Source organism: Theobroma umbraticum, unplaced genomic scaffold (genome assembly GCF_002168275.2).
Source record: "Theobroma umbraticum cultivar Fairchild unplaced genomic scaffold, ASM216827v3 scaffold_130.0, whole genome shotgun sequence".
Taxonomy (NCBI): Eukaryota; Viridiplantae; Streptophyta; class Magnoliopsida; order Malvales; family Malvaceae; genus Theobroma; species Theobroma umbraticum.
This window is the reverse complement of record NW_018397264.1, coordinates 6865230-6892933: the sequence shown is the minus strand read 5'-3', so window position 1 is coordinate 6892933 and position 27704 is coordinate 6865230. Positions and strand designations below refer to the sequence as shown.

Below are 27704 nucleotides of genomic sequence, written 5' to 3'. Positions count from 1 at the left end.
GTTTTGCTCTTAAATTATGGCTTTATGCTAGCAAGTTTATAAAGAAATTGATATTGTCTTTTCTTCTGTTTCCTTCCATAACTATTAAATAAAAGAACTCAAAGCTATATATGGTACAAAACTAGTGAAGGGAAGTGGGGTTGGGGGGGACAGCCCTGAGGTATCATAGTTTAACTATTTGCATCGTTTACTCCACATCTTTATCTACTTGCAACAATCGGATCTGTCCCCATCAACTAAAATCTAGAAAGAAAAATGATCCATCACTTATCAGTTCATCACTTGTGATTGCCCTCTACACTCTTTCTCAAAACAATGTGAAAAACCTAATTGTTGACCTGTCTGGAAAGCTTCTGTTGGTGTCACTAAACTAGCAGCTCATTCCTCAATCATGATTCATGCCCTATCAAACTTTTAAATAGTAATATGTGTACCTTAGACAATTGATGGACACACTTTTATATTTCTGCCAACACCTTGTTATAATTAGAACTGTACGGAAATGTACAAAGGAGAAACTCTTTTACTTTATATCTTTTGTTTGCAGTTATAGTCATAAGGATGGTTTGAAACATGGTCAAACGAGCAAGGCATTACCACTTCTTGAAGATGGTTTTCCCCTTTAAATAAATAAAAGTTACACTGGGTTTTTGGAGGACAGAAGACAATTGTGCTCAAGAACTAGAATACTTGTGACCATATATAATAAAATGAAAATGTGATGAACTTATCCAAACTTTTGTTATTGGAAAAGCAAAGGGACGGAACAACCAATGAACATGATAACAAGCAAGTATAATTTCCTATTGTCAATCTGGAAAGGATGATGAACTTTTTATACACCAAAATGACTCATGGATTATTTATCAAATAGCAAAGGCAATAAATTAAGTTGTGAGCATTTGATGATGGTGTGATTGGGAAGGTGTTTTATAAGGCTCCAAGCTACAATCATAAGCCAAATGAGAGCATCAAGCATAGGGAGATAAGGCTTTTTCCTTGTTATTACCAGAAAGAAAATTCTAAGAACTTGGTAATAAGCTAGCAGACTAGCTTGTCAGCACAATTAAACTTTACCTTGGTAACTCCGCAGAATTAAACTTTGCTAACGGGTTACAGTTCAGTGCAAGTGGTTGAGCCTCCATGAATGGATCACCATTTCCATCTCATATATTGTTCTTTATTTTGGACCATAACAAGATCATGGTGAGTAAGCTCCTTTACTTCATATAGTTTCCTCTCTTGTCTTTGTTCCCCCACTCCCCTTCTCCCTTTATATCAATTTCGACTTGGGACAACCCCCCAAAATTAAATAAGAAAGAAATACTAGTTATATATGCTGTCGTATAGGATGATGTAATCTTGAGTAAAACCTACGCGATTAACACTATAATACGGTAATTTTCTTTTTCTAATGAAGCATCGGTTGAATCCACTCTGAAACCTTATGCATTAGCATATTCTCCACCTTTAAATTTATATTATTATGCTAACTAATTCCTATCCATGCTTACTCTCAGCCAGTTGGTTTAATATTAAAGCTTAAATTTCAGAAAGCTGTTTGTACTAAAACATGATTGGAGCTTTGTTGTTTATTAAAAAATTCCTCATTAGCCCTCTCAGCATCCAATATTATTGTTGCATGCCGATGAAGCCTAGCAGCTTACTTGGAAAGTATATGACTATGCCTGGCTGTCAACACTGGTGGACTTAGTCAATTTACACAATATTTGTTGCAAAATCACCATTGTAATCAAGGATTTTCAATTAGATTGGGTTTGTGAACATGGTCCCACCATTGATGCCGACCAGGTCGGCGTCATCACATATCACATCAATATAGAAAAAGACATAAGTCTACTTATATGATTTATGTATTTATGTATGTATATATATATATATATATGTATATGTGTGTGTTTACATGGGTGTTTATTAACTTACAGCATAAATTATACAACTAACCTTTTGACCTGAGCAACTAGTCTTGGTTCAACAGGATCAAGTTCTTGGTACCCAAGAATGGCCGAAAATGCTGGAGCTAGTGCTTCAAATGATGATGGCGGCATCAAAGAGCAAGAGCGCTTACTTCCAATAGCCAACGTCGGCCGGATAATGAAGCAAATTCTGCCTCCTAATGCAAAAATCTCAAAGGAAGCCAAGGAAACTATGCAAGAATGCGTTTCTGAGTTCATTAGCTTTGTCACTAGTGAAGCATCCGAGAAGTGCAGAAAGGAAAGGCGCAAGACTGTGAATGGAGATGATATATGCTGGGCTTTGGCTACTCTAGGTTTTGATGACTACGCCGTACCACTAAGAAGATACTTGCACAAGTATAGAGAGCTAGAAGGAGATAAAGCAGCAAATCAAGACAAGGTCGGTAACAGCAACACTGATCAAGGCAGGGAGGAACCGTCTTCATATGGAAGAAACCAAACAATAAACCAGGCTGTTGCTCCAACTCCATTGAAGTTCAGCATGATTGGCAGCAGTAACAACTCCAATCTGGGGCCATTTAATTGAGGTTTATGGTTACATATTAGTCAACATATAGCTGTTTGTAGCTTTAACCATGATAACACTAATCAACAAGATTGGGTTCTAGTTACTTGATTCGATGTGGCAATCTATTGACCTCTTAGTGGGATAGCTTTTATTTCATGTATGGAATTTGTGCATCATGGTTTTCACACAACTTCTGCAACTGTTTTTTATTCTTTTCTGGGTTTGATTTGAACGCCATCATACTGCTACACATCAGTCTTAGCTTTAAGAATTAGTTTATAGTAATTTTTCTAACTTGTATATATTGGGAAATATTGGTATCTTGTACTTGAAATATGGTTGAATCTGATCCGAGACAACAGTGATGACAAGGTTTTTCATTGTTTCAGCTCCGTTTGCAACAAAGAAGGAAGCTATCAGGTTAGTTAACCACTATACTGTTCTAATCCAAGAATTTCAGAAGATAGTCCTGCAATTTCCTTTCTTTGCCCTTCTAATGTCACCAGTATAATACTCTTTCTTCATTTAGCTGCCGGTAAGAGTACGAGTAGTTTCCAGAAAAAATTAATGATATTGTAGATGATTTTCTATTCTGGGTCCATCTTTCCCATTTGAGAGCTGGTTCTTCCCCATTAATTTAGTCAATCTCTTTCTCTTATCTGGGGATGGTCTCCAGCTAAAGTACCCACTATCACCAGTACCAGATATACCTAAATGACCCTACGGCTTCATCTTCTTTTTTACTATCTTTCTACGGTAAGTCACATCTTTGTTCGCGAATATCAAAATTTCGTAGATGTTGACTTAAAGTAGCAATCCGGGTTTAAGGTTCCTTGAAAATGTTGGGAGCTAGGGGCCACCATTTAGCAGCCATCACTCTAGCATCTGCAGAATACTATTGAAACGAAAACAAATCCTGATGACACAGTGACATTTATCTCATTTAATAAATCGGGTCCTTGTTCTGGGTTCTCTTTAGTTATTGTCATTGACCCTTTTCGAGTGTTTGCCTCGTTTAAGGTTTTAAGAGATTAGGGTTTCTGTTGTTTTCATCTCATACAAAATATGGGCTACCATTGGATCATATTGGTCTGCTTCAGTTTTTTTTTTTTTCCTTTTTTGTTAAGGTTTCTCTAGAATTTCAGCCTCCCCATAAAAAGATATATGCTTCAGTATAAAAATTAGATAGCTAGCTAGGATGGAAGCAAAAAGAAAGGTAACCTGGAAAATATCCACCAATCACTCATTGCCGCACAATGTTATAAAAGCACTCACTCTCTGAGAGGAGAATATTTGATTGAATATTCAGGAATCCCCGTATATCCAAATCAACTCCCCAAACTGTAATACTTTTTACTATGGCCATGCCTCCTTGCCATCACACTGCTGCAGCCGGTTGGCAAAGTGCATGCCGTCCCTTTGTTTTTTTTTTTTTTTTTGGCAATGGACCATTCTTAGATAAAAACAACCCAAGAAGGCAGGAATTCTCCATGTGATAACTGTCACCTTGACACCAAGCAAGGCGTCTTCATGTGCTTTCACAGCCGCCTGCCTCCCAAGGCAAGGTTATATGCCATGCCAGACAGTTTTCACTGTGCACGTATAGTATATTATAGATGGGATTGGCCGGTGTGATTGGATTTTGCAGCGTCAAACAATGGTATTATAATATAGTTGGAAGTTCGTCAGTAAAGAGCCATTGATTGCAACATTATGGAAGGTGTGCAAGCTTAGTTCTGTTATACCTTTTTGTTTTAGCATCACAAACTTAGTATAACTTGAAATTCTGCTTCCCATATATCAACATATTCTTCCTAAGATCTTCCTACTGATATATTCTTTTTCAATCCAATTCAGGAAAAGAAAAAGAAAAGAAGCATGCATATAGATCATTAGTTCAGTGGAGATTTATGAGATAATTTGTTTTTGTTCCTCTGTTAAGTATAATTTTTTATGGTTAAATTAATGATTTATTCATAAAGTGATTGAATTCAAATTATTACCTGCTAAGACATCAAGTTGAATTTTAAGTGCTGCATACGTAATGTTGGATACCTTTACCTTTAAGTGGTAAAGTAGTGAAATACTAGAACTGTGGTACCTTGAGTCATTGCATGTCCTTTTCTTTTTGAGAGTTGCAGTATGATGTTTAATGTCTGGGTGGTCTTAGCTACTGGCTTTGATAAGCATTGAATCTGTATATGTGAGTCTGGGTAGGCCTTGCATGCAAGGGATAGGGAAGGTCCTGGGTGAGTATATAACACCCTTCTTCTTCTGCGTCAATTCTACCCATTAATAGAGAAATATCTATCTTTCAAAAAAAAAAAAAGATAATGTTGTAGAGATGGAAGATAAAGGCATGCACTATCAGTTAATCTATGTATAAAAATAATGGAATCTTCTTCACTTACCTCCATTAATATTTAAAGCACTTCTTTGAACATTTTGCTTGATTAGAGGTTTGTTTAGCTAGCATTCCACTGATGATGCTTGTTTGTTAGTAGCTCCTGAGTGCCACTATGTGCAAACACAGTGATCATAAATTCAGTATTATGCATCCACCAAAAAGCAAGTCATGTTAATCACTACTGTAACATAGCTACTTTCTGCAAGTAACAATTACACTGCTTGCTGCTTAATTAGTAAATGAGTTACATATATATCACAAGATCAAGCCTTGTTGGGATCTCTAACTTAGAAATGTCATCAGGGTGTTGATTTCCCATGCAGCCATGGGCGGACCCATGTTCATGAGAGTGCTCAATTAAAAAAAATACTTATTTATTATATTATCATTTTAGAATTTTATATATTTAATAATATATTATGAACTCACTATTTTTTTTGTAATTTTTTAGGAAATGGGATCAAAACATAGATTTTATTAAAAAATTTATGTATTAATCATATTTAATTTTTTAAAAAAATAATATTTAAATATTATCAAAAAGTAAATTTATTAAAAAATAACTTATATATTAATATTTAAATTCTACATGGAAAGATAAAAAAATTTCTATTTATAATTTAAGATTTTATTAAAACACTCAAAACTTAAGCAACTCTCTCTATTCAAAAATTTAAGTCTTACTCTTGAGACTTATGACTCTCCTCCTCTCGGTTCTTGATTGTGTTTTTTACTCAATTGTAAGTAATTTTTAATCTAAATTAAGTTTTTAAATATTTTTTGATTTATTTGATAGTTTGAATTCAAAATTATAAAGCATATGCTACACAATCGAACGAGTGTCGAGTATATGAATGATTGTACGGTGACATATATTCAAAAAAATGTATTTGATAATGTTTCTCCTTATACTATCTTATAACATTTTCAAAATATGAAAAATTGTCATGGACAATTATATTTTTTTTTCGATATTTTTAGTTTGAAATATTAAATGAATGTATTGAATTTATATTTTTTTAATTTAATGTTGAAACTTCTATTTTATAAATTTTAACATATTTATTATTTTAATTATGACATCACTCAGGAAAATTCTTGGATCCGCCCTTACATGCAACCATGTTAGATTTTTCTGAAGCTAGCTCCTAATTCTAACCTGGATAAATAAACAGCATCCCCTTCATTTCAAAGCAGGAGCCACCAACATTCCCTCATTTTTCACCACTTCAAATATACCAACTAATACTGCTAACAGGAAACTTGGACTTATGCCCATTAGCTTGAATGAACTTAATGCATCTACATTTTCCTTGAAACTTTAATTTATTTGGCATAATATTGAAAAATAGATGTAGAGAATTTGGCCCTTGGATGCTGGTTTGATTGAATCAAACAAAAATGATGCATATATATATATATATATATGTATATGTATGTATGTATATATATATATAATTCACACACACCTAAGGAGTAAACATTTCTTGCTCAGTCTCAGTGTAAATTTAATACAAGAGACCTGGGAGCCAATGGAACCTGAATTCCTATATATATATATATATGCATGCCATTGCCATCTCAGCCTGTGTTCTAGCTGTAGCTTAATTTTCTATTCCAGATTCCAAACATGTACTTGTTGAAAAGTAAAGAAGGTGCACATGGAAACAGGAATCCTTCACCAAAGTTCCAGCACTACAAATGTGTACATGTATAGGATGGTCCAGTGGCTGAACCAGAACTTTTATTTGAGACCAATTACAAAGGCTGGCTTTTCTGCAAAAGATTAATCTAATAAATTGTTTCCTTTTTTCTTTCAATTTATTTGAAGGAAACATAAAAAATCCTATGCAAACTTAATGAAACAAGATATGTTTCTTGGTTTAATCACTTCTAGCTAATGAAAAGATTTCAGTTCTTCCTCGTATGTCTTTATTTAGCTAGAAGGGTGTAAAGCTTAAAAATTTTTAGATCTAATTGATATGTGGCTACAAAAATGTGATAGGAGAATCATGCATCAAATTATTTGATACTTTGGAATTAAGCCCATTTATTGATTTAACTTTAACTTATCAGTACTTACTATCCTTACTACTTTCTCCCTTATATATGTAGCTCCTCCTTATGTGTGGTTCATCAGGTCAGTGATTCAGTCCCTGAAAATTGTCTGCAGGGATGTACATTTCTTCTTCTCTTCTTGTACAAAAGCCCCAGGAAAAAGTTTTGTTCACTACAACAAATCTTGAGTGAATCCATTTTCTTTGATTGATAGATGACAGTTCAACATTGACTGAAGACTAGTTTTGTTCATCATCATGAACCTAAGAAATAAATTAATTAGATTTTAATTAATTGTAAATGCAAATGTCATCAGGGATTCCTACAAATTATTATCCACAAAAATGGGATTTTCTCTTCATAACTTACAGTGATTATTAAGAACCTGTTGAAGATTAGTTACTGCTTACATATGATTTCTAGCTCAATGTCTCCTTAGGGAAAAGTATCATTTCTGCCTTACACTAGGGCCTTCAAGGATCTAGGTGATCCCCCTAAGATAAAAGATGAAAAGCAAGAAGTAAAGATGTCAATGTCTAGTTCATTGGTGTTGACTAAGGATCCAAAGCTCAAGTCTCATAGAATTTACATAGGTTTTCACCAACAATATTCTGAAGTTAGAGCCTGGCCAAGATATTGTTAGCAAGTGAAATCTGCTTTTTATATTGCTTTAAAGTTTCTAGCATTATTACATTCTTTTAATTTTTTTTTATCAGCGAACAAACTTATTGAACTGTAGAGATATGGACCTAATTTGAGATGCATTCTCTAATTTGACCCTAAGAGTCTTAGGGTTTTATTCACGAAAAGCGTCTTACAAGTATAAATTCAAATTTATATGTATCTTAACGAATTTTTATAAATTCTCAATATAAGATTTGATTGTATTACATGAACAACATTTTCATCTTCTATTTTTACTTTTATGTATACAAAGAAACTCTTGAATAATGCACCCTTCTAAAATCATGATTGGTATTCCCATTAGGTTATAACAAAAGATCCAGCAGGTTACATGTGTAAGCATGTCATCCAACAAATATCAGAATTACCCATAAGCTTTTCCTGCATCAGTATAAAAGGTCAGAAAATTTAAAGCTAAAATGGATGCTTTCTATCAACTGTGTCAGTGGTTTGTGCCAATTCACTTAGCCAGATCTATTCATTCAGTTTTTGGACCTGAAGCCTGCATCCTTTACGTACCAAATATATCAAATCTACTGTCAGGATTGTTGACCTATAATGAAGAAGCCCGCAGCATGCCCTCCTGGTAAAAAAAGGGCAGCAGTTTAATCACTGCCACAACATTCATTGGCCAGATACACATCTATAGCCTGGACCAATTACGTTAAGGTGAACAAAGAGCAACAGCATAAGCAGCAGGGAAGAGGTTGATAATAAAGATGCAAATTTATGCAAAGAACCAGCAGATAGGTTAAGCAACAGTGACTGAATAATGAGGGAAACTCAGGTTCATGTCCTTTTTACACATTTGAAATAAAATAGACGTGGACAACGTTTTCCCAAACCAGCATTCAAGGCTCTGGAAACTGACATTGCTAACGCTGTGACATATTTAATTCGGTACAACCGAGGATACTCTGCACCCCAATACTGATACAATTTATAGTGAAAGTGACAACATCATGACGAATATGGCAGAAAATGTCCCAGGGCATTAAAAAAAAAATCATGCTGAGTTACACCGCAAAGATACAGAGAGTGAGAAACCATGTCTATGTGCAAGAGCATAATTTTGGGGATCTGCATGAATGGAGAGGCTTGATGAATCAATATACGTCAAAGAAAAGAAGCAAACTTGTCTCTAATAGTATTTTAACCTGATGGGCACGGAGGCAAACGTGCCATCTCCGGTGACCATGGAATTGCCCAAATGCAAGCCAAGCACAGCCATGAAGAACAGGAACTTTAAAATTGTCCTCAAAGCCCATTTAAGGCTGAATTTTGGCATTGCTAGCTGGGAATTTAACAGTTTTTCTTTTAACTTGCAGACTAGAATTCGAGCTAACTGTAGATTTTAGACATAGCAGCATGTGTGACAGGACACTGAGACCCTTAATTGTGATACAAACTTCTAATCCATGAGCAGTTGGTCAAAAAATATCACAGAACTATGATATGTTGGGGCTTAGCTGGCCCAGAATACGATGATTGGGCTGAGCTCAACTGAGTCGGGCTGCTCAGAAGTAACCTCAAGCCTTTTTCTGCGTTACTTTTTCCACTCTTTTTGTAGAACTTATCTGTAGTTTAGTTGTTTGTCATCATCTGTGGCAGAAAAAAATTAAGTTTTAGAATAAAGGAACAAAAGTTGGAACTCAGTGCCCAAAATTTCCAACAAGTTGATGAACAAAAATATTGACCAAGTCAAGAACTGGTTGGGCATAAATCATGAACATATTTCTTTCTTTGTTGTAAGTCCATGTTATCGAATTGTCAAGAGCCGTGCATGGAACTTTCAAATGGGGAATAACCAAAGAAACTTCGAATATCAATGTCCAAGTCTTGGCAAGAAAAATGAACTCTGGGTCAATGCTTGTCATTATCTGTTAGTAAACATCTTTCTTATGAAGCTGTTCATACAAACTTTACCATCTCAGCTTTCTTTTCCTGCTACCTTAACCTTAAGTCATGGCGAGACCTGAAGCAAATCAACACTCCATCAAGGTTGAAGAAGGATGGCCGGTGATTCAAGAGGGAGTAGACAAACTGATTAAGCGCATAGAAGGGGATAACAGTCAAAGTTTCTCATCTGAAGATTACATGCGTTACTACACGTATCCTTGTTTTGAGGGTTCTGTTTTCTCTAATCAAATTGACTCAAGTATACTTCTTGAGGTTTCTGTCTTTGTCATCTGTTATTTATCATCTGTCATCAGTTGCTTAACTCATTACTAGAACTGTGTATAACATGTGTCATCCAAACCCTGCCGGTGCCAATTGCCAGGTATTATATGAGAAGTATAAGAACATTTTTGAAGAGTACATAACTAGCAGGGTAAATGAACTTCCATGAAATTCGTTTTACCACTTATGAATCTTCTGAAAATGAAGAAAAGTAGAAACCCCCTACAACATATTTTTTGGGTTGGGTTTTTTGTTTCCAGGTGATGCCCTCTTTGCAAGGAAAGAAAGGTGAAGCTTTGCTAAATGAATTAGAAACAAGATGGTTAAATCACAAAATGATGACCTGGTGGCTTAGCAGATTCTTTCATTACATAGATAGATACTTTGTTGCTGTGAAGAACGTTCCTTCACTCCAAGAAGTTGGCCTTTCTTCATTCTATAATTTGGTTAGTCCTAAATTCTTACATTTCTCAAGTCCAAATCATAGTTTTTCTCTCTTGAAATGCTAATACTAATTAACAAAGTTCTGTGTTCCTTTTTCTTGTCCAAGATATTTGGAGAAATGAATAATCAAGTCAGAGATGCTGTACTGTCTATGGTAAGGACAGGTTCTTGGATTTCTTCTGGTTAAACACACCTTCTCCGCTAATCCTTCATTCATGGTTTTCTTTCAATCTGAAGATTGATCGGGAGCGCGAAGGAGAAGTTATTGATCAGGCACTAGTGAAGAATGTTCTGGCTGTCTATGTCGATGTTGGACAAGGCTCATTGAAACACTATGAAAAAGACTTTGAAGAAGCCATGTTTGAAGATGCTGCTGCATTTTATTCCACCAAGGCCTCTAAGTGGATAAAAAATGAATCTTACAAGAATTACATGCTTAAGGTATCAATAAAACTTCCACCTGCAATAGATAAATATACAAGGAGATTGATCCCATTTTATGCTTTGGATGATGATAATTAGGTTGCAAGCTGCTTGAAACATGAAAGAGAGACAATTTCTTGCTATCTGCAGGATAGAAGCCACAGGAAGTTACTTGAGGTTTGTCACCACATTCTCTAGTTTCTTTGTTCACATTCTTAGTTCCTTTTATTGTCACTAACCTTTTCTTTCTCTTCTTTTTCAATTGACTATAGATTGTTGAACATGAATTGCTATCTGTACATGCAACTGAATTGCAAGAGAAGGAACAGCTGGATGCATCTCCGTTGACAGAAACATCAATGTGATTCAAACTGCCTTGCCATGGAGGATGATTAAAGTTTGAACTCTACACAAGCAAGTGAAACATGATACATTTTGCAAGAACAAATCAGATACACAATATATATGATAGATTGGCTAATCCATTATGGGGTTTTAGAAGATCTGACTCCAACAATTTGTAGTATAAGCAGTGCTATATTTGAGTTGTAAAATTACAGGATTGTTCAGAATAAAGGGTGGTTGAGAGAAAAAGTTAAGCTGATGGAGATTGCAGGGTTGGTTATTCTCATTGTGAAATAACTGAGCCAGGATGTTTACTTTATACTAACCATGATCAGCCTACTATGGCAGAATCCAAGATTAGATCCTAACCCCTTGTGGTAGGACATTCTCCATTCCAAGAAAGGTATCATCCATGAATATATATATATAGTAAGCAAAATTCTAAGGCATTTTTTAACAGTTAAATCCTTTTAGGACCCCTAAATCAAAAGCTATGAAATTTTGTGTCTGTTTTCTCCACTGATTATCAATGGAGCAAGTCCATTTCTGTTGACAGTCAATGGTTCAACTTTCTCATGCCATCAAGTACTTACTGTTGTCAGTTGGCCACAAAAGTTCACTTTAGGTCCAATCATTTGCCACATTCCACACTAGTTGGCTCTCATTATTTGCTTTTCTTTACAACTTTTCCATCCATGGCTCCTCTCATGTCTCACCTGTTAAACCTTCCACCAACAAAAATTACATATAAAAGAAAACAAACATTCTAAAATGTATCATGAACCGGAATTATTCATGAAGCCCCACGAGTTTAACCAATTACTAAATAGTTTTTGGAATATTTAATATCAAAATTATTTTTAATACAATTGATGAATAATCGGATAATGTATCGATTATTAAATGAATTTTTTTTTATCTCGGAATAGATTAAAATGGGCAAAATCTTTATTTCCTAAATGAGAATTAATACTTCCAATGTTGTCTCTCCATGTATAACATGGAAGGTTCACATAATCCCTTCCGTTTTCTTTGAAAAAATATCTTCTCAATGGGAGTTACTTTGGACATTTATGACTAAGTTTTTAATTTTATAAATAATTGCAATTTAATCCCTAGATTGCTTAAAGAAAACAAAATGCCAGAGCCTTTTGCATTAATATGAGAAAGTAGCAGGACCTTCTTACAAAAGAAATAAAGTACGAGCATGCAGGCATATATGTCCCAAACAAAAAAAAAGCTGCATAAAAAAACAAAAAATAATTTAAAAAAGAAAATAAATTAAAACTGTGAAAATAAAAATATAAAAATCATAAATAATAATAATAATAATCAGAGAGAAAAAGGATCCGAAACCCGAAAGGATCTTTTAACAAGACTCGCCCTTTCCTACTTCAATGCTCTGTCGGAACTCGGCTTTCAGCCTCCGTCCTCTCTAGGGTTTTTTCTTCGCTTTCTCCGATATCAGATATTTTTTAATTAAGTACTATTATTTATTTATTTTTTTGGTAATTTTTTGTGCTTTTTAGGGTATCTATCGATCTCCTTCTGTTCTGATTGTCTCTCGATTTCTCATGGATTGCTTTTTGTTTTGTTCCAATTTGATGAAATTCTCGTTTTATTGGGTTTGGATTGAATCGATTGACTTTGATTTTAAAAGGACTTTTTTTTTTATAAAGAAATGTTAAGTTTCCTGTTTGGGTGCTGAGAAAATCGCTGAATTGTTTCAAGTCACGGCATTGTTGCTTAAAGTTACCATTTTTAAGTTTTTTTTTGGGGTGGATTTTGTTGTAATTTGTGGTTTTTTTGGTTAATTGGGCTAGAGAGTATGGAATGTTGATGATTTGAAGCTGAAATGTGAGCTAATTATTCTGATTTGAATCTTTAAATTTGCAGATTCTGGCGGCTAGGGTTTTGATAATTAGGGAGACAACCTGGCACAATGACGATGAACGAGAGGAAGACGATCGACCTTGAACAAGGATGGGAATTTATGCAAAAAGGGATTACAAAGTTGAAGAACATTCTAGAAGGCTTACCGGAGCCACAGTTTAGCTCTGAGGATTATATGATGCTCTATACGTATCCTATTCGATGTCATTTTTTATTGGTTTTTTTTTTTGGGAATGATTGCGAACATTATGATTTTCGTATGTTGTGAGTGTTTTTGTTGGTGTCCTTAATCTTTATTTTGTAGAACTATTTACAATATGTGCACCCAAAAGCCTCCTCACGATTATTCTCAACAGTTGTATGATAAGTATCGAGAATCTTTTGAAGAATACATCACTTCAACGGTGAGGAATTATAATGTTGCTTCAATGTTTGTTGTCATTAATTTACTCAAGTTGTTGATATTATGTATGGACTTAAAAATATGTACCTTGTGGTGATATTTATTGTTTCTTTTACTGTCATTGACTGCTTTGCTGGATTTATTTGTTAAAATAAGCTAGTTTAAAGATTTGTGTATGAGATAAATCAAATGCCTTGCATTTCCCTTTTTCTCTGTCCCATTTATTTAGAAGGGATGATCACTTGTTATGCATTTATTAATAGCGTAGAAGGTGCCTTACCCATTCTCCTTCTTAACCTGAACCCCCACCCTGAATTCAGTGGTTACCTTTTTAACAAAACAAATATGCTTGCTTAGGGGGCAGCTGAATTGTACTTAATTAATTGTAGCTATAAGATTTTAAGAAAAGCCATTAATCAAGTCATGTTGTTGAAAGATATTATAGATTGTCATTTTATATATAATGTTGTCCCTTGCTTGAATATTGTGTTGAAGGTGCTATATCTTGTCTTTTTTTATTCTTTGCTAATACAGTTCATAAAATATTGCTCCAACAGGTACTTCCATCTTTACGAGAAAAGCACGATGAGTTTATGTTGAGAGAGCTGGTGAAAAGGTGGGCTAATCATAAAGTAATGGTTAGGTGGCTTTCTCGTTTCTTCCATTATCTTGATCGCTACTTTATTGCTCGGAGGTCACTCCCTCCCCTTAATGAAGTTGGACTCACATGTTTCCGAGAACTGGTATGTGCAGGTTGAACGTATTGCCATGATACTCCATGGTATTTCCTTGTATGAAGAAAAATGTAGAAATCTTATGCATGCACTTTCTCTGGTTTCAGGTCTACCAAGAGCTAAATGCAAAAGTGAGGGATGCAGTAATTTCTCTAGTAAGTTCTGTTTTCTTTTCCACATTCTTTCTGACCTTTCCTTTGTATTCCAAGTAATATTAATAGAAACCCTAATCTTAAATCAGATTGACCAAGAACGTGAGGGCGAGCAGATTGATCGAGCTTTATTGAAGAATGTTTTAGATATATTTGTTGAAATTGGAATGGGGCAAATGGATTACTATGAGAATGATTTTGAGGCCACTATGCTCAAAGATACAGCTGCCTATTATTCAAGGAAGGCTTCAAATTGGATTCTAGAAGATTCTTGTCCAGATTATATGTTGAAAGTATGCATTATATATGATTGCATTTCAAACTATATTTTTCTTATTTTTCCAGTCAAATAGTCTCTAATAAAGCATTTTGTTTTCCCATTTTAGGCTGAGGAGTGTTTAAAACGAGAGAAAGATAGGGTCTCACATTATTTGCATTCTAGTAGTGAGCCAAAACTACTTGAGGTTGGTACTTGTTTTTGTTATATGAATCCACCTTTTGGTCTTGGAGATGATCTTACACTTCAAAAGTGATACTAATTTTTTTTTCTTACTGCTGTTTTTAACGATGTTCTTTTTTTTTTATAGAAAGTTCAACATGAGTTGTTGTCTGTAAATGCAAACCTACTCCTTGAGAAAGAGCACTCTGGATGCCATGCATTGCTTAGAGATGACAAGGTGCTTGTGCTTACTGGGTGATAAGTTATTTACTGGTTACTTAACTTATTAGCTAGTTAACAACTGATCACCTTCTTCCTTTCTAACTTTTAGGTGGAGGATTTGTCAAGAATGTTTAGACTCTTTTGTAAAATTCCTCGAGGCTTGGATCCTGTGTCAGGCATTTTCAAACAGGTAACTATTGCATAGCTTGTCCGCTATATGATGAATTTATTACTTAATTCTTTATTTATGTATGATGTTAAATGGCTTCTCAAGCATAAAAAACCTTGTTCTATCACTTTCACTTGGATATTCATGTATCATCTCATTTCATCTATTCTTACTTTGCATATTATTTCTTTTCTTTCTCCCTTTAAAAAATGTTCCCATTTTCTTCTTCAGCATGTTACTGCTGAAGGCACAGCTTTGGTCAAACAGGCTGAGGATGCTGCAAGCAACAAAAAGGTTTGCATTGTACCTGTCGTTATTTTTTATAGCTTATAGTATGCAAACCTTTCAAAGCTTCTTTTGCACAAGAATAAGCTTTTAATATTGATATCATTTAAGTTTATTTCCAATCATGCTAAAATGTTTTCTTTCTTCAATAGGCAGATAAAAAGGATGTGGTAGGCATGCAAGAGCAGGTAAAATCTTCACCTTGTAGTTCTACATGGCACTAGGCTGTTTCAAGGCATGGAAGTTGATTTTTGTCTCTGGTTTTCAGGTTTTCGTGAGGAAAGTGATTGAGCTGCATGACAAATACCTAGCATATGTGAATGATTGTTTTCAAAATCATACCCTCTTTCACAAGGTCTGTAATAGATGGATTTCTCAAGATAAGTCCCATGCTGTTGTGTTTTATCTTCTCATTATTGTCTATTTTCTCTAGGCTCTCAAGGAGGCTTTTGAAGTCTTTTGCAACAAGGGTGTTGCCGGAAGCTCAAGTGCAGAGCTACTTGCCACTTTTTGTGATAATATTCTTAAGAAAGGTGGAAGTGAAAAATTAAGTGATGAAGCAATTGAAGAAACTCTTGAAAAGGTTTGTTGCACTCTTGTTTAGTGTTCTATCTACCTTATAAGACTTGTTACACTTACACTTCATAACCTTACTGTTGTAAATTTGCAGGTTGTGAAGCTTCTTGCTTATATTAGTGACAAGGACTTGTTTGCAGAATTTTACAGGTAGATGTTTTGCTTTATTTGAAGACGGAACTCATTTCACACATGAATTTCAGCTGATTTTGTTGTTGTGAATTATTATTGGTAGGAAAAAGCTTGCTCGAAGGCTTCTTTTTGACAAGAGTGCTAATGATGACCATGAGAGAAGTATCTTGACAAAGCTGAAACAGCAGTGTGGTGGTCAGTTCACCTCAAAGATGGAGGGAATGGTCAGATGTGATTTGTTATCATTTGTGAACTGAATGCTGTTTATTCTCATCTCCAAATGTTTGTAATATCTCAAATAGATCCCTTTCTAAACTGCTTCTCTGTTTTTCAGGTCACAGATTTGACGTTGGCAAGGGAAAACCAGACAAGTTTTGAGGAGTACTTGAGCAATAATCCAAATGCAAATCCAGGGATCGACTTGACAGTAACTGTTTTGACTACTGGCTTCTGGCCAAGTTACAAGTCTTTTGATCTTAATCTTCCTGCTGAGATGGTACGCTTAAAGATCTTGCAAACAAGAGTCATATTTCATTTTGTGAATTGCCATTTAAGTTTACTGGAAGTTACTAACGCCAATTTTCTTTATTTTCTTCCTTCCTTCTTCTTCCTCTTCCTCAAAAACCTCTTTAGATTAAGTGTGTTGAGGTTTTCAGGGACTTCTATCAGACAAAAACCAAACATAGAAAACTTACTTGGATATACTCTTTGGGTACTTGTAACCTTATTGGGAAGTTTGAACCAAAAACAATGGAGTTGATTGTCACAACATATCAGGTAATATGGTCAAAGATTATTTCTAGTCCTTTTCCTTTTTATTAAATAGTGAAATGGAGTTTAGGAATCTATTTTGCTAATATTGAGTCTTCTTGATTTGTAGGCCTCTGCCTTACTGCTGTTCAATTCCTCAGATAGGCTGAGCTATTCAGAGATCATGACACAATTGAACTTAACTGATGATGATGTGGTTAGACTTCTGCATTCATTGTCATGTGCAAAGTATAAAATTCTTAATAAGGAGCCAAGTACGAAAACCATCTCTCCCACTGATTACTTTGAGTTCAACTCTAAGTTTACTGATAAAATGAGGAGGATCAAGGTACTTTTTTTAAAAAAAAACTACCAATGTTCAGTGTTATTCTCCTTTTAATTAATTATATCTCCTGATGCTTTTATTTGTTTAAAATTCAGATTCCTCTTCCCCCTGTTGATGAGAAGAAGAAAGTAATTGAAGATGTTGACAAGGATAGGCGGTACGCCATTGATGCCTCAATTGTGCGTATCATGAAGAGTCGGAAAGTTCTGGGTCACCAGCAGTTGGTTATGGAGTGTGTTGAGCAGTTGGGCCGCATGTTCAAGGTTCTTATATGATTCTTTTCGTCTTGTATGGCATGTGCACAATGTGCTGTTACTTTCTTGCTTTACATGGTTGTGTTAACTAAAATTTGAACTGTGCAGCCTGATTTCAAGGCAATCAAAAAGCGAATTGAGGACCTGATTACTCGTGACTATCTTGAGAGGGACAAGGATAACCCCAATACATTCCGGTACTTGGCATGATGTGGCCTGGCCTAGTCATTTTCCAGATGAAGGAGTATTGCTGCTGCAAATAGCGCAAACGACCAGGTGTGGTCAGTTCGTGGTGAAAGTGGCATAAGCATGATGAGATGCCACCTGATGAGTGCTTTTGGTGATTGCTAGCAGGAGCTGAGATACTTGTACAGTAGGAGCCAGGTGTGGCCAAATTCTATAAATTGTGAAATCAACCTGGAGAAATTGTAATTGATCCCATAATATGGTCTGGTGCAGCGGGGACCATCTAATGACCGGTTTCTTATTACTGCAAGCCCTTTTCATGACTTAGTTGATGCTTGTTTGTTGTGCGCCCCTTGTTCCACCAAAAGAAGCAAAAAAAAAAAAAAAAAAAGTGTATTTTAGTGATATACTCAAGCTCCATTATGATTGTAAGTTTCGGAAATGTTAGGAATCGTCTGTCTGAATGCATCCACCATTTTATGCTTTTCTCCGTACTGTTGTCATTTCATCCTTTGTAGTACCCGGTGAACATGTTAACAAAGCACGTGTGATGAGACTGAGAACATCCATCGATACTTAATTTACAAGATATTATCTGTTTTGGTTTATTAAATTTTACTATCTTATTTCATAAAAAAATCTCACAGATAGAAAATAATGTAAATATTTAAATATTTAATTTTATTTAAATACACGATCAATGTAAAGTTTATTATTTTCTTTTAGATCGGGATAATTTTACTTGATTTTGGCAAAAAACACCAAACAAGAAAAGAAAAAGATTAGCCTTTATTCTGCCATACACTAGACAAAAAATCCTCTTTTAAGTCAATTTCTGCAGCCTTTTTTGACAGTTGGATTCACTTCTTGTGATGATTTGGAATGGCTCTTATACTTGGACTGATATTTTTGTTGAATTGGTATTGGTAGTAGCCCTCAACAAGATCTGATGTTTCTGTAATTGTTACTAAAAACAAATGAAAAATGTAGTTCCTTTTCACAAATCCACACGGCATTGTCCATCCTTGCGGATAAGCATACGACTCTTATACTAGACAGTGCAATACACATCAACCACCAAGCACTACTGCAAGAACCAGTAGGAGGAAGTTTAGAACCTCAAGGAATTTGGAAAACTATTCCTCAAGAAATGAATGGAAGTAAAACCCAAGTCTTAGAATCTTGGAATATCTTCCTTCTCAAATTCCCCATGATTGTAGATTATGGGCTATGATTTGGGGTTCATTAGTGGTGTTCTTATCAACAGCCAACTTCCAAGATTATATGCACTTGTTATCTGTCTTTAACTTGAAATAGTTAACAATTACTAACTCGTTATTATAACAAGGAATTTCATTTTCATTTTGTCATATTGGGAATCTTAGTTCAGGTTGATGGTAGTAGGGATGTTTATAAAGGACTAGTCCATTGAAGCTCTTTTGTTTTGTTTTCTGAAGGTAGGAAAATGGAAGTTGTTACTGTCCATTATTAGCACGAGGGGTTTTGGGGAGTTGCAAGGAGATTCAACGAGCGTGGGTGAGCAAACATTTGCCAAATTGCTAATTGGTGGCAAAATAAAGTAAGTGAAATGGAAGCAAAAGCAACGGTTCTTTTGACAGTGTCAAGTCAGAAAGAAAACAGACCAGAAAGTGCCACCATGAATGCCAAAAGAACCGTCCACCCGGACCCCCTTCCCTTTCTTCTTTTTCCTTGTTAGATTGGAACTTTCTTTCTTACCAGTGGACGGTTGTGTGCTACTTTTTCTAAACCAAATTATGTTTCTAGTCATGTTTTTTGACACCTGCAAACTTTTGTTAAAAGTGGTCCAAGCCTGAATATTTATGGGACCCGACTGCTGATATCACTTTCCCCAAAATCCCCGCTTCATTGAATTCTTGTGAAAAGGATGGTTCCTTTCATTAGTTTGCAAAAAAGGCAGTGCCGTTAGGGGAATGGCACAAACCTGCTTGAGCGTTAGTCTATGGCTTGTTAAAAGTCAGGGCCTAGTTTTGTTGTCAAGCCCCTATTCCCTAGGTCCATATGAAGATGTTGGTTTTGTGATGTTTCTGATACACTGTAATTTGCCTCAGTAGTCAATATTTTCTTGCTGATTTTGCCTTTCAACTTTTTCTGTCGTTGGATTTGGCTCATAACTTGTTAGTCTCTCTGGTTGGGAACTTAACATAACTTTAGCCGATTGAGTAGCGTCTTTTTCAGAGTTCATAACTTTTGCAGACTGTAAACTTGCAACTTTCAACATTCAAGAACAGCATTTCTCCCTGTTTTAACTGGATGTCAATAACTTTGCAAAATTGTCAATGCGACTACATGTTGATAATGTCTGCTTGTTGAATGTTCTTATTTTGATCTCTGGAGCCATGATCTTAACTAGAAAAACAATATGCAGACATACACGAACAGTCACATTTCTGGCTTCCTTGAATCTTAAACAAGAAACAAAGAAGTTCCTTATTTCTCCCTTAGACTTTGTGATCTGTAAGAAAACAATGGTCACTGCTTGCTTTTTCCCATGGGCTTGGCGATTGATGGGAAAAGAGGTAACAATTCTTATTTGATTTCTATTCCACCCAACTTGTCGTGAAATAGATAGTCATTGGTTTATGGTTTTTTCAGTCTCTCTTGACAGCATCAGCATTTCCTTGCTACTTCTGATTTTTAAGCATACAGTTCAACTCAGGATATCATTGTGGTTTTTTTTATATCGTTTTGAATATGATCTTATGGTGAATATTCTTTCTTAGAAGAACATTCCACTAACCTGATTGAATCATTGCTAATTAACAGTTTATTCATGAGCTTGTTGAATTTGAGACATGATTTTGGCGTATAATGAAACCTGTGGTTGGTCCTGGCCAACTTACTTCGACTGTGCATACTGCATTGTCTCCCTTTACCTCACATCTTATGTCATGAATGCAGGAACTCTGCTTTGTGCTCTACTTGGTGTTAGCACTTGCGTCATTTCAGCTCAGAATCATCAAACATTCCATCACAAGTTGCTTGGTGCTACCCTCACTCCTATAAAATGAACTTAAAAACATGCATAAAATGATTTTGTGGGCTCTCCGCCCTTTGCCACTAAGAAAAGAGTTCTCTTTCCCTTGAACAAAGGAAGACCGATGATTTTGTTAAACTTTTTCTGTTTGATTTCTTCTGAAACATGGGTTTGGTGTGGTGGTCTTGAGCTGCCCCACATGATTGCATGTTCCTTTCCTCATTAGGAATCTGAGGGAGAAAACAGTAAAAGTGGCATTTCTTTCTGTTTAGTTATTGTTTTTCTCTCCAGCTTACAGCTGCTAATTTAACAAGTTGTTCAGACAAAACTCAATTTGACAAGAAAGCTTTATAAAAAAAGACCCCACAGCTTCCATTAGCTGATATGCATATAGCAATCTGAGTTACACATGAACAGTGCAGTCCATCAATGAATACAAACGCATTTCTGATACACAGAATACCAAACTTGTATGACTGTTACAAGCACAAGTAGAAAGACCCAACACTCCAGCAATGCCTTTTCTAATGTTATATACTATAGCCTAGTTACAAGTAAGCCTAGGTGGGAGACCAAGTGGAGTCCTTCTTAAGCGGAGGTCTTGGATTCAATCTTTGCGAAATCCAGGGTTCTCTTGCCTTGCAACTTGTTGGTTACGTAATGTTTACTGTACTCTCCATGATTGTATCTTCTGTATCTGCATGGATTCTTCTCATCCACCAATTCTGGCATTGGACCAAGTTCTATTTCGTAGCTAGGAGCATAGAAAGTGACAATTGACAGGCGGTCTCTGTCCTTGTGAGTTACTGCTCTGTGCTCCACACTCTTGTATTTTCCATTTGTAAGAACCTGTTTAACAAGACATCAGAAAAACACTGATTGAACACTGTTATCTTAAAAGGGCAATCTCAAATTTTTAAGTTCCAGGTTTCTTACTTCTATGGTGTCACCAATATTGATCACAAGTGCATTTGGAATAGGCTGAACTGGCACCCATGTGTTGTCCTTAAGAATTTGAAGTCCTACTGAGCTATCCTTTACCTGCTGCAACACTGTAAGGGCACTTCCATCTGAATGTGGGCTAAGACCTAAAACAAGGTCAGGCCTTGAACATGGAGGGTAGTAGTTCATCCTTACTGCTTGCACAGCCACCCCAAACATTTCTTCGAAAACATCCCCTTTTAAGCCGAGGCTCACTGCTATATACTTCAGTAAATTCTTGCAAAGTTTCCGGATTTCTCTTGAATAAAACTCTAAAGTTTCCCTGGAAAACGAAAAGTTACATTAAATGAATTGAAACTATCTATACTTCCAGGTCCAAATTTGGTGTCGATGTTACCTGAAGTCAGCTGGTTTTGATGGCCAGAGTTTCAGGTTCCTTATACAAGGAGGCTCAACACCAAGAGCAAACATGTTGCACCAATCCAACTTCTGGTTCTCTGAGAACACAAAAGCTTGACCATATCCCTGAACCGTGCCTGGAGCCATTGGATACTTTTGTTTCTCCTCTAAAGGTAACATGAAGAAGTCTTTGGCTACTTTTTCGATGTTTTCAAGGACACTCAGATCAATCCCATGATTCACCACCTGAAAATGCTATCAACAATTAACTTCCATAATAATCATTTTTCTAATAAAGTAGCTCACACGAAAATTAAACATTTTGTACCTGAAAAAATCCCCATTCCTCACAGGCAGTTTTGAGTTGCATAACTTCACTTTGGTGTTCATCTTTGTCTCTTTTCATGAGCTTAGAAAGATCAATAATGGGAATGTCACAAGCTGATACTAGAGTTGCAGCAAGTTTTGGCCTCTCAGCCATGTCTCTGACGAATCTTTCAGGAATTGAGGTTGGTCTGGCCTTTCTCAGTTCTTGGACATCGTCAATATGCCCAACCTTAACTGGAAAACTAGGTACTGGAGCCATGAAGCAGAATTTGAACTATTGGAGAAACTGATAGGTAATCAGGTTTACTTGGAAGCTCTGCTCTTAGACAGGGCCTGTATTTATAGATGGAGAAAATCAGCATCTATGTACACGTTTGCAGTGTTAATGTGAGGTATGGGGCCCATTTTTATGCACTTTTATTTTGACAAGAACAAATTTGATGAGTATTTGCACAAGACATAGCAAGCTAGAAATGCAAAGACATACAGTATTCTCCCCCCCATCCCATTTTTCCTGTTGAATTGCCTTGTAAAAATTCTATCCATACATCCTTCTGCATTTAGTTTGGAACTTGTCAACTGCCAAGAATAGTCAATTCTCATGTGCAAGAATCTATACTTTATTGCTCATAAAATGAAAAGAGATCTAGATATTGAAGTCCCAAGTCCTCCAAACCAAAGTCTCCATCAATGGCAGACTAGGCTGAAATTTTTTTTTGTCAGATACCCTTTTTTATTAAGATAAGACTGAGACCAACTTCTCTTTATCTTAAAAACCAGACTCGAGATACCACATGCACCATCAGTTGTGCCCATCTTTTCTCATCTTTTTCATCTACTTGACTTTCATATTAAATGTGGACCTACCTTTTCATTCCGTTAGTAGCCCAACATCTGTATTTCTTTCAAAATCAGCGTGAAGTAGAACAGTTTCATGCTCCAAATCACAACTCATCTTTGTGACATTACAGAAACTATTGGCTAAGCCTTAATGGTCTCTATTGACTTGGCCCTTTCCAATCAGGTGACCTGGTTTCAGTCCTTAAGGGCAATCTCACTTGTTTTCTTCTTCTTTTTCGGCTGTGGATAAGTACTACAACAATGTCAACTGATATCACACAATACCAGACGCCCAAGCATGTCAATTGGGTTAGAATTTAGAAAGGCAACATGCCGACATCATCCTGACAATTGTTTATTAGAGCAGAACTCATGGTTAAAAAGGATGCATAGAATGAAACACACTATCACCACTAAACCATGTTTGCTACAATGTGATCACAGGATTATTAAGCATAATCAACATAGGATCAGGGAAAAATCATGAAAATTGGGACACTCTGGCTGTGTTGGGAGGAAAAACCTGCAATTTATAGATCTGTTAACAAATTTTCTTGCTTCAAGAATAGTCTTGGCAATGGAAAGTAGGAAAGGTAACCATAATTGAAGGGATTCTTCCTTGTGATATGAAGGGATTTTGATTGGCTGTTGCTTTTTCATTGTGACTTTTTTTTTTGGAAGGTCATTGTTAACAGGGAGGGGGACTCCCTATGTACAAAAGAGGAAATTGAGATTATTCTACTTCAGCGTTGAAGCATACCAACCTCAAACCACATGTCCTGGGTAAACAAAAAACCAGGTGTCAATCATCTGCTATTTACATGTTACCGTTCCTGTTCCTATACCTTTTCCAACACATGAAACATTCCCAGCATTTACACAAACCCAGAAGACAAGTTAAAACAACCAGGACCACTCAAAACCTGATTGGCTGTTGCTTTCCCATTCCTTGACCTGTAAAGCTGCAACCAAATTGGTACCACTTTTTTCACATATAATCTCAGACATGCTGGAAATATCATCCTTGCATCTTTACATATGGACCAAAGAACCTGAGTATACATACCTAACATAAATGTTTCTGTGACATTTTTTCGTTTATTTGTTTGATCATCTGTTTGCATCAGATCCTCATCATCTGTGTGAAATGAAATATGTGAACAAAAGCCAAGGAGTTCAAAGGGTGATGGAATCTAGTAGTGGTTGCAGTACACTTAATTGTCTATTATTGCAGTTATTGCAGACTTTGTGAGTGGCAGTAGTACTAGTAGGGGCCATCTTTCAATTGTGCTGAAGTTAACATGTTCCCATTTCCGCAGACCAAATCTAGTGATGTTATTGTCAATTTTGCCTTTCTCCACCTCCTCCTCCTTCTCTTTCTCTGGTATCATAAGATCCTCTTAACATGGGCTTTTAGGCACTATTTTCCATCCAATGCTGTAACTTAGTATGGGTGTTCATGATCACTTTAACTCACCCATGGTTTCTTGAAAAGTGCAACTGGACCATTGCTAGCTGCATATTGGTCCTCATTATGACTTATGAGGTAGCAAACAGCAACTACAACTACAACTCACCATTTATTTTCTCCTTGGGGATGAGACACATACACAAATTACAAGGAAACTCATGTACTCTAAATAATCATTTCTAGCCCTTTAATGATGTAATCTACATCATTTTAAGTTGAGATTTTTACCATTTGCATTGAGAACAACTTTCCAAAAGCAATGAAGTTTTTACGAGGAGATAAAAGAAAAGAGGATAGTGAAAGGGGAGCCAGCTAGGACATCAAAGTCCAAAAGTGATTTAAGATTGCTGCCCCTGTAGAGTACTAATGCAAGGTACTAATTTCAGTGCCAAGGAGGAACTTGTCTACTACAAAGCGAGCATTAAAGATCACACTAAGGAATAACGAGACAGTAAAGATTTTTTTTTTTCCTTCTCTTCTTTTTTGTGTATGTTGCTTTCTGAATTACCATTGCCTTGATTTTGGAGTAAATCATTACCCTTTTTAAACCCATTTTTGAGCACCAAACAAGCCCATGATTATATAGCAAAGTAGGATGGTCCAATGGATGAGAAAAGACCCTTTGTATCCTAATGACTTGTTTGCGTCCCAATTTTTCTTGACAAAATTATGATCCCCACTCCCCCTGCTCCGCCCTTTCTCTCTCTCTCTCTCTCTCCTTCTCATATACAAATTCACTTTTCCACTCTGACAGGTGGAATTTGCAATGGGCTTATGGTAGTTTCATGGGCTTGTTGAGTTGTCCAGGGTTTAGCTCTAAACCAAGCTTGAAACTTGGTCTAAAAGCTATATCTTTCACACCCAAAAACTGTTCTTTTCCATACTTCTTCCATACAAGAACCCATTTCATTCAAACCCTCCAGAGCTGCAACGACTATGTTTTTGCAACCTTAACCCATGCTAAAATCCTTAAACATGGTCTCCTTAATGACACTTTCACCGCTAATCATCTCATTAATTGCTACGTTAGGCTCCAAAAGGCAGGCCAAGCTTACCAACTGTTCGATGAAATGCCCGAACCGAACGTTGTCTCCTACACTTCTCTCATGTCGGGTTATGTTAACATGGGCAAATCTCAAATTTGTCTTTGGGTCTTTCGAGAAATGCGGAAAGGTACGGTCTTGCCTAATGAATTCACCTTCGCAACCGCGGTCAACGCGTGTTCGATGCTTGCTGACCTTAAAACAGGGAAACAAATCCATGCACACGTGCAGAGTTTCGGGTTTCAATGCAACCTTGTGGTTTGCTCTTCGCTTGTTGATATGTATGGGAAGTGTAACGAGGTTGGATTAGCTCGGCGGGTTTTTGAGTCAATGGAGTGTAAGAATGTTGTTTCTTGGACTTCAATGATCACAGCATGTGCACAAAATGGAAGGGGGGATGAAGCACTTGGACTTTTCAGAGAGTTTAATTGGTTGGCTTGGGAGTATCCAAATCAGTTCATGTTGGCTAGTGTTATTACCGCTTGTGCAAATTTGGGGAAGTTGGTTTCAGGGAAGGTTACACATGGGGCAGTGATTCGACATGGCCATGATTCGAATGATGTAGTTGCCAGTGCATTGGTGGATATGTATGCCAAATGTGGGTGTATTCTTTATTCTGACAGACTTTTTCGGAGAGTTCCGAATCCTTCTGTGATCCCATATACTTCCATGATTGTTGCTGCTGGGAAACATGGACTTGGGAAACTATCTCTTGAACTTTTCGAGGAAATGATTGCTAGAAGAATAAAGCCTAATGGTGTCACCTTTGTTGGGGTTCTGCATGCTTGCAGCCATTCGGGACTTGTCGATGAAGGCCTTGAGTACTTGAATTCCATGTCTAGGAAACATGGGATAGTGCCAGAAGCAAAGCATTACATCTGTGTTGTTGATATGCTTGGTCGGACAGGTCGTCTTGATGAGGCTTATCAGTTAGCAAAATCTACTGAAGTGAATAATGACGAAGGTGCTGTGTTGTGGGGGACACTTCTCTCTGCTAGTAGACTCCATGGAAGGGTAGAGATTGCTGCTGAAGCTAGCAAGAGGCTCATAGAATCCAATCAGCAAGTAGCTCTTGCGTATGTCACATTGTCAAACGCTTATGCATTGGCTGGTCAGTGGGAGAATGCGCAGAGTCTTCGGACTGACATGAAGAGGACTGGAGTTTACAAGGAACCTGGTTGCAGCTGGGTTGAGATTAAGGACTCAACTTATGTCTTCCATGCTGGAGATGTCTCAGGTGAAAGAGGGAGCGACATACTGAGCTTGTTGAGGGAGTTGGAAGGGAAGATGAAAGAGAGAGGTTACATTGGAAGGCTTACAGGCTTGGTGTTCATTGACGTTGAAGAGGAAGCCAAGGAAGAAATGGTTGGTCTTCACAGTGAGAAACTTGCCTTGGCTTTTGGGTTGATAAATATACCTAAAGGAGTAACCATTAGGATAATGAAGAACTTGAGAATGTGCAGGGATTGCCATGAGGCATTCAAGTGGATAAGTGAAATCACAGAGAGAGATATTGTAGTAAGAGATGTCAACAGATTTCATCATTTTGACAAAGGGCTCTGCACTTGCAGAGATTTTTGGTGACGGCTGCTAATTTATATCTTGTTGTTTATCCTTGGGATAGAATATTATCACATTAAATTAGGTCTTGCTTAATGAAGAAAATCAGTGAAAATGACATAATCAAAGATGTAGAAACAGACAATTTAGATGTGCCCAAGATGATAAGTTCAGACCATTATAGACAAGATGCAAAACCAGAAGCTGCATTGGTTACATATTCAAGAAGAAATTATTCATTTTATTGCACTAAATACCAATAAACTTCATAGCTGGAAGTGGACAACCACTTTAAGTGGTAGAATTACCTCATTCAGTCTGTAAATATAAACATAAATAATTGGTGTGCAAGTATAAATCAGCAAAACAAGGATTATCCTCCACAGTGTATCAATTTCAAAATTGCAGAGCCAATTCCTTTCAATCTAAGATTTGTGCAAATACCAGATGACAACACAAAATGTTGCAGCTTTCAACCATATTACACATTACCATTCAACCAAAAAGATATATGATGC

At 36.4% G+C, this 27704-nt stretch overlaps 4 protein-coding genes and 1 pseudogene across 8 annotated transcripts; 4 read left to right on the top strand and 1 right to left on the bottom strand.

The window, feature by feature from the left end:
• The first annotated feature begins 2022 nt into the window (after positions 1–2022).
• LOC110421925 (nuclear transcription factor Y subunit B-1 pseudogene) lies at positions 2023–2990 on the top strand (annotated as a pseudogene). Its single transcript, XR_016351526.1, has 2 exons — positions 2023–2524; positions 2895–2990. The product of XR_016351526.1 is annotated as a nuclear transcription factor Y subunit B-1 pseudogene (transcript).
• Positions 2991–9448: 6458 nt separating this feature from the next.
• Positions 9449–11431, top strand: LOC110421997 (Cullin family protein). 2 transcript variants are annotated; one of them, XM_021435748.1, is made up of 7 exons: positions 9449–9765; positions 9887–9935; positions 10096–10281; positions 10386–10433; positions 10517–10720; positions 10802–10879; positions 10975–11431. In XM_021435748.1, the coding sequence occupies exons 1-7, from the start codon at positions 9620–9622 to the stop codon at positions 11065–11067; spliced, it is 804 nt and encodes a 267-aa protein (XP_021291423.1). In that variant the 5' UTR covers positions 9449–9619; the 3' UTR covers positions 11068–11431. The 2 variants fall into 2 exon arrangements, with proteins under 2 accessions (XP_021291423.1, XP_021291422.1); XM_021435747.1 differs by having other exon boundaries at positions 9452–9765; positions 9887–9986; positions 10975–11430.
• An 894-nt stretch (positions 11432–12325) lies between these two features.
• Positions 12326–18078, top strand: LOC110421706 (cullin-1). 3 transcript variants are annotated; one of them, XM_021435357.2, is made up of 20 exons: positions 12326–12487; positions 12944–13129; positions 13245–13344; positions 13901–14086; positions 14185–14232; positions 14319–14522; positions 14616–14693; positions 14817–14906; positions 15000–15080; positions 15291–15353; positions 15497–15532; positions 15613–15699; positions 15778–15927; positions 16015–16070; positions 16156–16276; positions 16387–16548; positions 16686–16829; positions 16933–17151; positions 17244–17411; positions 17511–18078. In XM_021435357.2, exons 2-20 carry the CDS (start codon positions 12990–12992, stop codon positions 17610–17612), a joined length of 2235 nt encoding a protein of 744 aa, XP_021291032.1. In that variant the 5' UTR covers positions 12326–12487; positions 12944–12989; the 3' UTR covers positions 17613–18078. The 3 variants fall into 3 exon arrangements, with proteins under 3 accessions (XP_021291032.1, XP_021291034.1, XP_021291033.1); XM_021435359.2 differs by having other exon boundaries at positions 12364–12526; XM_021435358.2 differs by having other exon boundaries at positions 12364–12530.
• Positions 18079–20937: 2859 nt separating this feature from the next.
• Positions 20938–22759, bottom strand: LBO1 (2-oxoglutarate (2OG) and Fe(II)-dependent oxygenase superfamily protein). The gene is made up of 4 exons (XM_021436110.2): positions 22274–22759; positions 21944–22191; positions 21541–21868; positions 20938–21453 (listed from the first exon to the last, which is right to left on the bottom strand). Exons 1-4 carry the CDS (start codon positions 22529–22531, stop codon positions 21193–21195), a joined length of 1095 nt encoding a protein of 364 aa, XP_021291785.1. The 5' UTR covers positions 22532–22759; the 3' UTR covers positions 20938–21192.
• Positions 22760–25281: 2522 nt separating this feature from the next.
• Positions 25282–27210, top strand: LOC110422265 (Tetratricopeptide repeat (TPR)-like superfamily protein). Its single transcript, XM_021436109.1, has one exon. It carries the CDS (start codon positions 25369–25371, stop codon positions 27208–27210), a length of 1842 nt encoding a protein of 613 aa, XP_021291784.1. The 5' UTR covers positions 25282–25368.
• Positions 27211–27704: the final 494 nt, after the last annotated feature.

Bases quoted from the DNA above. Each gene is read 5' to 3' on its own strand.
- LOC110421997 (XM_021435747.1), top strand. From the start codon at position 9,620: ATGGCGAGACCTGAAGCAAATCAACACTCCATCAAGGTTGAAGAAGGA. The intron at 9,766-9,886 runs GTATCCTTGTTT...ACTCATTACTAG, and splicing joins GATTACATGCGTTACTACAC to AACTGTGTATAACATGTGTC. The intron at 10,721-10,801 runs GTATCAATAAAA...GATGATAATTAG, and splicing joins ACAAGAATTACATGCTTAAG to GTTGCAAGCTGCTTGAAACA.
- LOC110421706 (XM_021435357.2), top strand. From the start codon at position 12,990: ATGACGATGAACGAGAGGAAGACGATCGACCTTGAACAAGGATGGGAA. The intron at 15,928-16,014 runs GTTTGTTGCACT...GTAAATTTGCAG, and splicing joins TTGAAGAAACTCTTGAAAAG to GTTGTGAAGCTTCTTGCTTA. The intron at 16,071-16,155 runs GTAGATGTTTTG...TATTATTGGTAG, and splicing joins TTGTTTGCAGAATTTTACAG to GAAAAAGCTTGCTCGAAGGC.
- LBO1 (XM_021436110.2), bottom strand. From the start codon at position 22,531: ATGGCTCCAGTACCTAGTTTTCCAGTTAAGGTTGGGCATATTGACGAT. The intron at 21,869-21,943 runs GTAACATCGACA...TTCGTTTTCCAG, and splicing joins TCAAAACCAGCTGACTTCAG to GGAAACTTTAGAGTTTTATT. The intron at 21,454-21,540 runs GTAAGAAACCTG...CTTGTTAAACAG, and splicing joins ATATTGGTGACACCATAGAA to GTTCTTACAAATGGAAAATA.
- LOC110422265 (XM_021436109.1), top strand. From the start codon at position 25,369: ATGGGCTTGTTGAGTTGTCCAGGGTTTAGCTCTAAACCAAGCTTGAAA.